At 37.7% G+C, this 13,949-nt stretch overlaps 1 protein-coding gene across 1 annotated transcript in view; it reads left to right on the forward strand.

Moving 5' to 3' along the window:
* LOC117394477 (TBC1 domain family member 5-like) overlaps nucleotides 1–13,949 on the forward strand; it is a 169,162-nt gene that overhangs the window by 129,363 nt on the left and 25,850 nt on the right. The window contains exons 13-14 of the mRNA XM_059010796.1: nucleotides 1,468–1,610; nucleotides 4,831–4,937. Of these exons, the coding sequence (XP_058866779.1) occupies nucleotides 1,468–1,610; nucleotides 4,831–4,937 (250 nt within the window). The remainder of the gene's footprint in view (nucleotides 1–1,467; nucleotides 1,611–4,830; nucleotides 4,938–13,949) is intronic.

Below are 13,949 nucleotides of genomic sequence, written 5' to 3' on the forward strand. Positions count from 1 at the left end.
AAAAAAGCTTTGAAAAGCTTTGTACTCGTAACTTTCTGATTTGTACTCGTAACTTTCTGATTTGTACTCGTAACTTTCTGATTTGTACTCGTATTTTTGATTTGTACCTGTAATTACAAGTACAAATTATTTTTACGCATACAAATATTTTTGATAGTGATCTCCCTCCATAAAAGTCTGCTACTTTGACTTTTTCATTAACCAAAAATAAAGATCTAGCTGATACTTGGAATTAATAATAGTACACTATAAATACAGTGACACTTTTAAATTCGTCATTACATAGACAATCTAAGTGTGGCTTTTACGGGCTAATCTGTCCTGTAGTTTTTCTTGTTAGAGATGTGTTTGTTTTTCCACTCAAGAAGGTCCTTGAGACCCAAAAGTAGAATTTCAGTCAGTTTGTTTTACTACTGTTTTATCAGATTTTGAATTTCCACAACAAAAGATCCTTCGCTTGTCCTATTTAGACACCTGTATTTTAAATGTAAATCATGCAGGTGCTGACCTGATTAACATCCATCCATACAAAAAGATGCTACTCTCTCTCTCTCTCTCTCTCTCTCTCTCTCTCTCTCTCTCTCTCTCTCTCTCTCTCTCTCTCTCTCTCTCTCTCTCTCTCTCTCTCCTCTCTCTCTCTCTCTCTCTCTCTCTCTCTCTCTCTCTCTCTCTCTCTCTCTCTAGTATTTGTAGCTGTTTGACTAATTGCAGCTTCCATGTATTTCACAGTTTTTAAATATTAGTGTGTTGCATATCAAACCTTGCAAAGCCTCTAAAGTAGGGTAATTGAAAACACGATACAGTGCCATAGGAATTTATTTTATAACATCCGTTTTTGGACTGATTATTCTCAGCTGAAACCTCTGAAGGGCTTTTAGCTGCAGTGCCCAGCCCATTAAGCAGCAATTATTTACTGAAGTCAGTATTTATTAAGTCCAAAGAGGGCTGTTTAAGGAGAATTTACTTTCCAGTTAAGATTATTCGAGTGAAAAAAGAGAAAATGTGATGCGTTTAATCTTTCTTCTGTCTTTAGTAGCAGTGTACGCAGTGTAGGCACAGAACGGTTCTCTATTAGATAAAGTAGACCTTGGAATAACTAACTAATTTCCTAAGATTAATCATTTTACACCTGCAGAGACTATAATATACTTATCTTAGCTCTACCACGTAGAGTAAGGAAGTGTTTGACACTGTGAAACTTTTTGTATTCCTCCATCAGATTGTCTGCATGAAATGGAATAAAATGTCATCTATTATTCTCTCTCTGAATACAGTGATAATAATAATATGTAACATATTGCTGTAATTTAATAATAAGCTTTCTAATTATTATCATAAATATTGTTATGGTTACATTTGTATATCATTTCTATGGTATGCTTCTTTTAATTTGCACTCTGTTTGTTATTTAAAACGCACACACATGGAGATTAACAGAAATAAAAGTCTCCAATTGTTTGGTTGCAGCCGCTGGGTCAGGCTGCTGTTCGGACGAGAGTTTTCTCTTCAGGACCTCCTGGTTGTCTGGGATGCTTTGTTCGCAGACAGCATCACCTTGGATTTAGTCGACTACATTTTTGTAGCCATGCTGCTATACATCAGAGATGCTTGTGAGTATGGCTTATTCCCCACAGAAACACTAATGAAACAGAATATATTTACGAGCATATGTCAAATACTGTTTGTGTTCATGATAAAGTGTAATTTTAACATTGTGGTTGCATTTCACACACACACACAACATGTTCCTGAAGAGGACTTCAATCTCTGGGCTCTGCCATGTGAGGTGTGCTCCATCTACTGGAAGTACACTGCAGTGTACCCACATTCCCCCCCCCCCGAACAGGGAAAGGTGACTTGGTTTTTGGTTTACATGAAAAATGTGTCAGATAGGCCAGATAAACGGAAACCTTTTTCGATGATTATATATTAGTCACAAGTACTGTATCATCAAATGTGTGAATACATATTTACAGGGTATCAAAATCTTTGAAAAAACAAAAAATGTTGATGCTTTAAAAAAAATTGTTTATGGTCAATTAATGTACAGGAATAACCAATATTTTGCCCTATGTCTTGTTGAAGTGTAAATTAAAGTCTGGTTCTCTTTATTTGGAACAGTGGCAGCCTTGTGTTGCTGAATAATATTATTTTAAGCTGGTTCAAATCTACTGTCAGTTGGACCCTATTGGCTTGATTAACTGATTGGGTTTTACACTGCTTTGTGGTGTTTGAAAGATACTATATGCACTGCTGGCTTCAGCAATATTGTGGCTGCACTTGTGAGACATATTTTATAATTTGTAAAGAGGGAGAGCAATAATATCTACCAAGATATTTGGTGAGCAAGACTTTTTGAGAGGAGTAATCCGCAAGGCTATTTAAACACTGTATAGCTTCCATATTGATGGCTTGTGACATTGTAGGTTTAAAATATTAATATAAAATCGAATTTATGAGATTAAGGCCAAATGCAATCAGAAACATATATAGAAGGCTAGGAGTATGATAAAAGTTTTGGTAAAGATCAAGGCAGTTATCGTTTTCACCCGGTATAGTGTGACAGTATATTCCTCTTGCATGTAGATAGTGTTCTGAAATCAAATTCACATTATGCTGTGCAACATCAGATATGTAAAAGGTACTGTAGATCCAACATATATTTAACCATTATCCATGTGGCCTTTTCAAGGCTAATAGCTTCAAGTATTAATATGTGGGTCATGAGATTTGGCTATTAAACGATAATGATGTTGGAAATGCTTAAAAAAAAAAAAGAAAGGCGATATTTGCAAGAAAGAAAATAGCAGTTGATCTCATAAATGTGTTTATTCAAACAAGTGAAATAGCCATATAATGTAAACTAGACAGTTGCTATTGTTTAAAAAATATATCAAATTTGATAAAGAAGCTGTGGTAGGACGGCTGAGTGATGACATCCCAGACCAGAAAGCTGACAGAGAGGCCAACAGGTACTTGCGGATTTTTTAAGCACTGATGCGCAGTTTTTTATTGCAGCAAAAATAAACAGAACACTTTCACAAAAAACACACAGCTCACTGAGGAAAATAAAGGTTTAAACAAAACAGTCTTGAACACAAACAGAACTACTGACACCCAAAACAAGCACCGTGCTTCCTGCACACATAGCTATTGTTTTTACTTTCTCTTTCGTTTTCACTCTTGCGTTAATCATTCTCCTCCGCTCTTGTTCCTCCTTCCTGAACAATAAAAGCTGTGGGTTCTTATACATGTGGCCATCTCCAGATTAGCAATAAATTAATCAGTCAAGCTGGAGATGGTCACATTCTGCACAGGGTTTTTATATCTCCGTGTTCGACAGTCACTTTGTCAATAATCACTGACTGCTGACCACACAGTCTCACAAGCTGTCAGGCAAAGACGAGCTGCTAACACTGCCTCTGTCAGACCACACCTTAACCATAAAACAACATTTCCCCCGTAAATAATCTCAAACAATACATACCACAATAACAACAAACCACCACCTTCAAATCACCCGTTCTAAAACCAAAACAATACAGTATTTACAATACATTCTCCCCTCCTATTTACACGTAGGTTTTTTCTGCCCTGCCACAGAAGCGTACTGTAGATATTGAAGAATATGTTTTCATGCAAACTCAGTGGATTCAAGAATACCATCTTTTAATTATTTGATTGATGTACACAAGTCGTAGACGCATCATAATTTTATCTGTAGAAAAGTATCAGACTTAACAAGAGAACTGCTACTTAAATCTTAAAACAGCACCTTAAAGACCCAGATGGATAGGGATGTGGAAAAACCACCTGAATCAGTCCTGTGTGCTGTTACTATGAATAAATAAGAGATCAGTCATCTTTCATTGATATATTAATGGCATGACTGAAAAGATACAGCAAACAGTCACAACAGAACAAAAAGCATGGTGAAAGAAGCAGCAGGATAAGTGAGCACTTTACAAATGAAAGCAGATGTATGAAATTACAAGCTGTCGGATCAGCAACGGAAATGAAGATGATAAAGTGGTCCCCTCCCCTGAATATAATTATTCATTTCATTCACTTGTGTTGGTTTTCATTTTGAAAGAGAAAAATCAAGGTAGAAAAAAAGATAAGGAGAACCTTTAAAATATTTGATTAGTGGCACTAACAAGTCCTTGCGGTGGAAGGGTACAAAAAAAAAGAAGCTTTTTTTCATCTTTTCTTTACTTTGATGGATCACATTGTTCTTAACCAGTGATTGATTACATTGCCTTTGGGAAAAAAAAAAAATCCTACTAAATGTTCAGCCTGAAAGACTAGAAAAGAGTTTGTCAGTAGCATTGATCTTCTTGTAAATGAAATGTTATATTCATAGTGTATTTTTTTTACTATTAAGTGTAGTTCATTAGTAGTGGAAGAGATGTATTAACTGTAACTCTTCAGCTCGAAACACTTTCAACACCGTGGCTTTTCTACTTTCACCTGAAGACGAGATTTCAGAGGTTTTGGAAGCTTGTGATTAATTCTTGTTTAGTTAGTCCAATAAAAGGCATCACCTCTCCTTCTCTTTGTCTATCATCCCTGGACTGATACAGCTACCATTTCACCTAACAACTAATTCTGGTAAAATGGTTTTTAGCCAGTGATCCTGTTAGGTGGCATTCATAGTTTTAATGATTGACCCTCTGAAATTAAAATCAAAGAGGGTCTTATTCTCACATTTAAACAATGAGTTATATTATTTGAAATTGTTATTAATAAAAAAAGACAACTTTGTTTGCACACAGTATAATTTGATTCTTCACATATGAGTTTTTAAATTCCATGTATTCTTTCTTTTAGTGATTGCTAGTAACTACCAAACCTGCCTGGGACTGCTCATGCACTATCCACCTATTGGGGATCTACATGCCCTCCTCCACAAAGCCCTCTTCCTTCGGGATCCAAAGGTAAAGCACTGTTCTGGAAAAGAGTGTGTGTGTGTGTGTGTGTGTGTGTGTATATATATATATAGAGAGAGAGAGAGAGGGGGAGAGGAGAGAGACACTGAATGCTCGTTTGCAATATACGTTTTTGATTCGCAGCAGGATGATGTCCTAGTAAATCACAAGCCCTGACAGGCTTCTACAGCAACGGGCTGTTACACAGAGTGCTAGGTTCATACTCTCATCACTGAGATTTTTTTTCACCATGCAGAAACGTGGAATTTGCCAGGTGTGTGCCAAGCCCAGACACGGGTATTTCTTCTGGATTTCTGCACTCTCCGATCTCAGTTAGATAAGATTTTTTTTACATGGCCAAGTTCAATTTGGTTTTCTTGAACGTGTTTACATTTTCTTGTTGACTTATATAAATTTTCAAGCAGCGTGTTGGCTGGTTGTTGAAAGGAGGGAGGATGGAGGAGGGTGTTTCAGAGGAGAGAGTTACAGAGGAGGGAGCACATAATGACTCCTTTTTGCCTGATGTACGATACGTCCTAATATGGACACCATACGACAGGCTTGTATTCCTGGCAAACAGCCTGTAAATAAATTGTGCACATTGAAGAAAACTGACTGTATATAGTTTGCGGTTCTTTGGAGTTTCAAAATGAACTGCTACAGTGCCTTGCATAAGTATTCACCCCCCTTGGACTTTTCCACATTTTGTAGTGTTATAACCTGGAATTAAAATGGATTTAATTAGGATTTTTTGTCACTGATCTACACAAAATAGTACATATTGTCGAAGTGGGGAAAAAAATCTACATATTTTTCAAAATTATTTACAAATAAAAAACTGAAAAGTCTAGATTGCATAAGTATTCACCCCCTTTGCTGTGACACCCCTAAATAAGCTCTGGTGCAACCAATTGCCTTCAGAAGTCACATAATTAGTTGAATGGAGTCCACCTGTGTGCAATTAAAGTGTCACATGATCTCAGATTAAATACACCTGTTTCTGGAAGGCCCCAGAGTTTGTTAGAGAGCATATCTAAACAAACAGCATCATGAAGACCAAGGATCAAAACAAGTCCGGGATAAAGTTCTGGAGAAGCACCAATCAGGGTTGGGTTATAAAAAAATATCCCAAACTTTGAACATCCCCCGGAGCACCGTTAAATCCATTATTAAAAAATGGAAAGAATATGGCACAACCACGACTCTGCCAAGAGAAGGCCGTCCACCAAAACTCAGTGACCAGGTAAGGAGGGCATTAGTCAGAGAAGCAACCAAGAGGTCTTTGGTCACTCTGAAGGAGCTGGAGAGATCCACAGCTGAGATGGGAGAAACCGTTCATGGGACAACTATAACCCGGACGCACCACAAAGCTGGGCTTTATGGAAGAGTGGCGAGAAGAAAGCCATTGCTGAAAAAACCCCATATCAAATCCCATTTGGATTTTGCCAAAAGGCATGTGGGAGACACAGCAAAGATGTGGAAAAAGGTTCTCTGGTCTGATGAGACCAAAATTGAACTTTTTGGCCTTTGCGCTATATGTGGCGAAAAACCAACACTGCTCATCACCCTGAGAACACCAGCGGTGAAGCATGGTGGCGGCAGCATCATGTTATGGAGATGCTTTTCATCGGCAGGGACTGGGAAACTGGTCAGGATTGAGGGCAAGATGGATGGAGCCAAATACAGGGAAGTTCTAGAGGAAAACCTGTTTCAGTCTGCAAGAGACCTGGGACTGGGGTGGAGGTTCACCTTCCAGCAGGACATTGACCCTAAACACACAGCCAAAGCTTTGCTGGAGTGGTTTAAAAACAAGAACTGAATGTCTTAGAATGGCCTCAATCCGATTGAGAATCTGTGGCAAGACTTGAAAATTGCTGTTCACCAACGGTCCCCATCCAATTTGACAGAGCTTGAGCAATTTCCCCAAGAAGAATGGGCAAAAATTGCAGGATCCAGATGTGCAAAGCTGGTAGAGACTTACCCAAAAAGACTCACAGCTGTAATTGCTGCCAAAGGTGCTTCTACCAAGTATTGATTCAGGTGGCTGAATACTTATGCAACCAACAAATGTCTTTTTTTTGTTTAATTAACTTTTGTGTCACAATAAAAAATATTTTGCACCTTCAAAGTTTTAAGTATGTTGTGTAAATCAAATGGTAAAAATCCCAATTAAATCCATTTTAATTCCAGGTTGTAACACTACAAAATGTGGAAAAGTTCAAGGGGGGTGAATACTTATGCAAGGCATTGTATATAATGAATATTTAACAATATTCAATAACATTAAATAAACGATCAGTGATGTTAAACGCAATTTTGGAGTAACGATCAGCTTGACCTATAGCGGGTACGCCTGTTGTGGTAAGTAAATCAATTTATTATTATTATTATTATTATTATTATTATTATTATTATTATTATTATGTTTTAGGCAGGGATTTCCGCACTGTGTGTTTTACAGATAGTGAAGGTTTAGGTGATACAGTATTAACAAGATGCAATGCATGATGCTGCAGCAGTCACTGAATAAAAAAAAGACGTTTTTCACAAACTCGTGTCTAAGTTTAAATAGATTACATTCCAAAGTACTCTAATCTGTTTGTAATACATATTTTAGTAACACCCCTGTAGTATGTTAAACTTGCTTTAGGCTTGTTGCAAATTTGCTGTGTTGTTTGTTTGTTTGTTTTCTTTTTCTCCTGACGCTACCAAGGCGTAATTACCCCTCACATTCAATCGTTCTGCACAAGCTTATACTTATAACAGCAATGATATTAAAATAATCATGTCGGGGGGCAGAGGAATGGAGCGAAATGTATGTGGGCGGTACAATCATCGATATTTATTCGAACAATTATATTGTGTGTGCCAAATTAATCAATTGCTATTTTGAGGCATAACTGACAGCCCTAAAAAAAAAAAAAAAAAAATATATATATATATATATATATATATATATATATATATATATATATATATATATAAACGAGTACCGATAGCTTTCGAGTTAAGGGGAGTGAAAGCAATGAATAGAGAAGAATGGGTAATAGGGAAATATGCACATTTCAGCATTACAGGAGCCAATCAAATCGCATGAAAGTTGCCTAAAGGCTTCTACATTCACAGCATTTTAAAAATCAAAGTACAGTATCTGCAGACATGTTTCACCCTGTTTGGAGTTCATCAGTGCAGCGCAACTGTACTTTGACTTCTGAAAAGCTCAGGAGAGTAACTCAAATGTGCACTACCTTAATACTGTGTATGTACACTGAGTTTGAGAACAGTACACGTTTTATGAATTTACCTTATTACACTCAGTACATAACTTCATTACTTTTATACATATACATGCATTTTAAAGAAGCATTCAGAAATGGCCAAGTTGATTATTCTTAAAACCTTACCACAACCCAATTAAAACTGAATATTGTTTCAACATATTGTGTTTCCTACCTAGCCAGATGTTCTCAGCCACCTACAGGCAAGAGTAGAATGCATTTTGTGACAAGAAAGGGTTTTAACAGCATTTTCATGTTAACATTTTAATTTTTTTAGACTCTGTTTCCCCATGAGGGATTGACAGGCAAGTAAACATAACATTTGCATCTGCGACAGAATTGCACCTTCTCTCTGTGATGTCAAGATTATGTCAACACCTTAAAATCCAAACATCTCTGCGGTAGAATTTTCAGTACAGTTGCTAAGTGTGCCAGAGATTCAGGACTCAGGATTTATACTGCAGTTCATTTCAGACTCCTCCAACCATTGCAGCTAGAACTTGCATAGGTGTGGAGAAGACAAGATGTTGGTTGGTTGTCTGAGGCATCTGGAGCCAGTCATGTTCCAGAGCTTCATAAAGAGTTGGAGTGCAGTGTTTAGTTTGCTAAGACTGGAGACATAAGTCAGGTTTATCCTACTGAGTCTCAACCCATAGGCCAGTTAAATGACAGTCAAGACCTGAATATTGTATCGGATATAGCTCTGCCTGCAATGCATCACTTATTCGCTGACATGTATGTGTACAACAAGATCAGTTCCTCTGTCCATCAGAGTACAGTACAAACAGTGAGTATAAACTTGTGACAACATTGTCAGCTGACACGGTCACCTGTTTGCACTTTCCGTAGTTGCCTGTTGCTTCTGAATAAAAACGTTTTTGAACTCTGTTTTTGAATATGGAGAACCAAATTTACAACTGCCCACCTGATCGGGTTTACAATAGTTATATACACAGAGAGCCTGATCAGGTGTAGTTATATACACAAAGGATCTGATCAGGTGTACAGTAGTTATATACACAGAGGGTCTGATCAGGTGTGCAGTAGTTATATACACAGAGGGTCTGATCAGATGTGCAGTAGTTATATACACAGAGGGTCTGATCAGGTGTGCAGTAGTTATATACACAGAGGGTCTGATCAGGTGTACAGTAGTTATATACACAGAGGGTCTGATCAGGTGTGCAGTAGTTATATACACAGAGGGCCTGATCAGATGTGCAGTAGTTATATACACAGAGGGTCTGATCAGGTGTGCAGTAGTTATATACACAGAGGGTCTGATCAGATGTGCAGTAGTTATATACACAGAGGGTCTGATCAGGTGTAGTTATAAACACAGAGGGTCTGATCAGGTGTAGTTATATACACAGAGGGCCTGATCAGGTGTACAGTAGTTATATACACATAGGGTCTGATCAGGTGTAGTTATATACACAGAGGGTCTGATCAGGTGTGCAGTAGTTATATACACAGAGGGTCTGATCAGGTGTAGTTATATACACAGAGGGTCTGATCAGGTGTAGTTATATACACAGAGGGCCTGATCAGGTGTACAGTAGTTATATACACATAGGGTCTGATCAGGTGTAGTTATATACACAGAGGGCCTGATCAGGTGTACAGTAGTTATATACACATAGGGTCTGATCAGGTGTAGTTATATACACAGAGGGTCTGATCAGGTGTGCAGTAGTTATATACACAGAGGGTCTGATCAGGTGTACAGTAGTTATATACACATAGGGTCTGATCAGGTGTAGTTATATACACAGAGTGTCTGATCAGGTGTGCAGTAGTTATATATACAGAGGGTCTGATCAGGTGTAGTTATATACACAGAGTGTCTGATCAGGTGTGCAGTAGTTATATACACAGAGGGTCTGATCAGGTGTAGTTATATACACAGAGGGCCTGATCAGGTGTAGTTATATACACAGAGGGTCTGATCAGGTGTACAGTAGTTATATACACAGAGGGTCTGATCAGGTGTGCAGTAGTTATATACACAGAGGGTCTGATCAGGTGTAGTTATATACACAGAGGGTCTGATCAGATGTGCAGTAGTTATATACACAGAGGGCCTGATCGGGTGTACAGTAGTTATATACACAGAGGGTCTGATCAGGTGTACAGTAGTTATATACACATAGGGTCTGATCAGGTGTAGTTATATACACAGAGGGTCTGATCAGGTGTGCAGTAGTTATATACACAGAGGGTCTGATCAGGTGTAGTTATATACACAGAGTGTCTGATCAGGTGTGCAGTAGTTATATACACAGAGGGTCTGATCAGGTGTAGTTATATACACAGAGTGTCTGATCAGGTGTGCAGTAGTTATATACACAGAGGGTCTGATCAGGTGTAGTTATATACACAGAGGGCCTGATCAGGTGTAGTTATATACACAGAGGGTCTGATCAGGTGTGCAGTAGTTATATACACAGAGGGTCTGATCAGGTGTAGTTATATACACAGAGGGTCTGATCAGATGTGCAGTAGTTATATACACAGAGGGTCTGATCAGGTGTACAGTAGTTATATACACAGAGGGTCTGATCAGGTGTGCAGTAGTTATATACACAGAGGGTCTGATCAGGTGTAGTTATATACACAGAGGGTATATATATACACAGAGTACATACCAGTCATTTTCTGTAACTTCGGTCGGATCCAGCTGTCAGATATTCAGTTTAATTTTCCTTCTTTTAGTTGGTATCAACCATCGTTTTGTGAAAGTGATTTCATTAATTTTTAACTGTGGATATTTTTTTTACATTACATTACATTACTACACGTGCACTCACTCTCTTTACAGGTACAAAATGTAACAATGACATGCTAAAAAAAACTCCAAATGAAATTAATACCACAAAACAAACAACTTGGGCTGTTAAATGCTTAGATGACTGGCTTTCTAAAAAAAATTAAAAAAAAGAAATTCCAAATTGACTTTAAATTAATTAATTAATAATCTTCATCCCAACAAAACACTTTAAACTCTTGTGCAGTTAGGTATACTCTAGAGCCAGTGGGAGTGAATTACCTTGCAACAATGTTACGTATAATATGCAGAATACATAGAGTATGCAGGAATGGCTTTATTTAAAAAAGTTGTATTGCTTTTACTGAAACAAAAAAAAAAGGAATATGTTTTACTTGAATATTATTTTTACTTCGTAGGGACTATTTTTTGTTGTGGAAGGTTATACCTCAAAATGTTAATAAATCTTTAGAAATATAGTATTTTTTTTAATACATTCGACAGTTATTTCTGTCATGCATTTCTTTTACATTCTGAAATTAAATACAGAGTACTACATTTGCTCAGGATATCATATTTCCCATAAAAACTCCATATTTGTTTTTCTTACTGTTGATCTGTTATCCACTCGGTGCAGTGTCACAGGAGTGCAGGTTAATGGTTTCACTCTACTGTATCAGAAGTGCATGGAGGTTAGAAAGAGAGTTTTTTACATTTCTGAGTTTTAAGAAGCCACCAGGATGTCGTGACTGAAACAGGAAATGATATGACTTGAATCTTAACGGCAACAAGACTACTGTACATTAGTTAAGATAACTATTTCACACCCATACCCATTGCTTTGCAGTGTTTCCATTAACTAGAGTAAGTGAAGTACAGTACACCCTCGCTATAACGAACCTGTTGGGGTCCAAGTCTTTTGTTCATTATATTGAGGGGTTCGTTATAGCGAAAGGACAATCGAAGTGAATGATAAACTGTTGGAATAAGTTAATGAGATGAGATTGTGAATACAAGTAGAATTACATGTACCTCTTCGTCTCATGTATACAGTATTCTGCCTTTACTTTATCCTATTTGTTACAGAATTAAAACGCAGTACAGAAAGCACAAATCCCGAATTGAAGCTGAACATTTATTCAAAGTCAATCTTGACACGAATCGTTTCAAAGCGCACCAAATCTTAATCCAACATGCAAGAATCCCAAACTGATCTTTTATTCCAAATCAACCCGACATGAAAAGTTTGACATGAAAAGATCATCAGATCCACAAGTTTTTTGTTGATGTTGATGTTGTTGTTGTTGTTGTTTTTCTTTAATCAATTTTGTTGCTGCTTTTTGACAACCTATATTCATGACAGAGATATGTCTGCGTTACTCCTTTTTTCAAACAATCTATAGTTTCCAGCTTTGTTGCAACATAAAATTATTTTTAGTTTTGGATGTATAGTTACACAGCGCATGCTTTTTATTCAAGTACTGTGATACTTGAAATGTATTTGCTTACGATTGTAAGTCGCCCTGGATAAGGGCGTCTGCTAAGAAAGAAATAATAATAATAATAATAATAATAATAATAATAATAATAATATTAAGACTAAAGAGTTGACTTCACTGGTGGGCTCCCGAGTGGCGCTTCCAGTAAAAGCACTTGCGTGGAGTGCAGGATGCGTCCTATAGTCTGGACGTCGCGAGTTCGAGTCCAGGCTATTCCTTTGCCTCCCGAGGACGGGAGCTCCCAGGGGGCGGCACTCAATTTGCCGAGCGTCGCCCGGGGGGAGGGAGGGTTAGGTTGGCCAGGGTGTCCTCGGCTCACCGCGCACCAGCGACCCCTGTAGTCTGGCCGGGCGCCTGCAGGCTTGCCTGTAAGCTGCCCGAGAGCTGCGTTGTCCTCTGACGCTGTAGCTCTTGGGTGGCTGCATGGCGAGTCCACAGTGTGAATAAAAGCGGTTGGCTGACGGCACACGCTTCGGAGGACAATGTGTGTTCGTCTTCTCCCTCCCGAGTCAGCGCAGGGGTGGTAGCGGTGAGCTGAGCATAATAAAATAATTGGCCATTCCAAATTGGGAGAAAATAATAAAAATAATTGGCAATGACTAAATTTATAAGAAAAAAAAAAAAAAAAAAAAGAGTTGACTTCACTGCATAGATGGCATCCCGTGCATACAGACCGTGGGTCCAGGGGCCAGGTTCGTTATAATAAAGGGCGTTATAGCGAGGGTGTACTGTACATTAAAGTGCATATCAACTTTCCACCTCAATGATTGGGATAGTGAGTTCATAAAAAGGTGTTTGGAAAGGAGAGGAAAAGTAAAATCAAATCTCACCATCTTTAATACACCATTGCATAGAGTTTGTATTTGTGTGCCATCTAATCTATCTCTGCATGCCAAAAAAGTGAAACATAACACAGTAAGTGTTTTTTTTATAGATTGTCAGACCTTTGCATTTTGTTAAACTGTGATCTGCTAAAAGACAAGGCAATCAATTCCAAAGGTTGACCAAATTAACCAGAAGTTAAGGTAATTAGGAGGATAATTATTTTTTTCCTGAAACATTAAGAAATCATACTCTGCTAATCAAGTGCACAAATTAACTACAAGTAGATTATATTTCATTGAAGTTTATCTTTTTTCTCTTCTTTTAAGAGTTACAGTTGGGGGTGCATGTTTGTGTTAGTAGTTTGAGACTGCATACTGTGGCTATAATTCTTAACATGGTCTATTTCTTTCCAAGTCAATTGAAGCATATAGGGGAGTATAGTACACAGTATTTTCTGAGTTGCTGTAGAATCTGAAGCTTACTAGAGAAGGTAATCAGTCATGCATATTCATTGTTCACAATCTAGTTTTCCCACTATAAGCATGATCACTATTCATTGTTTGTGAACTGTAGAACATTACTTTGCTATTGGATATGTTGTATGTGTCTTGTATCGTAGTATTGGTTAACTGATATTCGTAATCTCATTAAA

Source organism: Acipenser ruthenus, chromosome 3 (assembly GCF_902713425.1).
Source record: "Acipenser ruthenus chromosome 3, fAciRut3.2 maternal haplotype, whole genome shotgun sequence".
Classification (NCBI taxonomy): Eukaryota; Metazoa; Chordata; class Actinopteri; order Acipenseriformes; family Acipenseridae; genus Acipenser; species Acipenser ruthenus.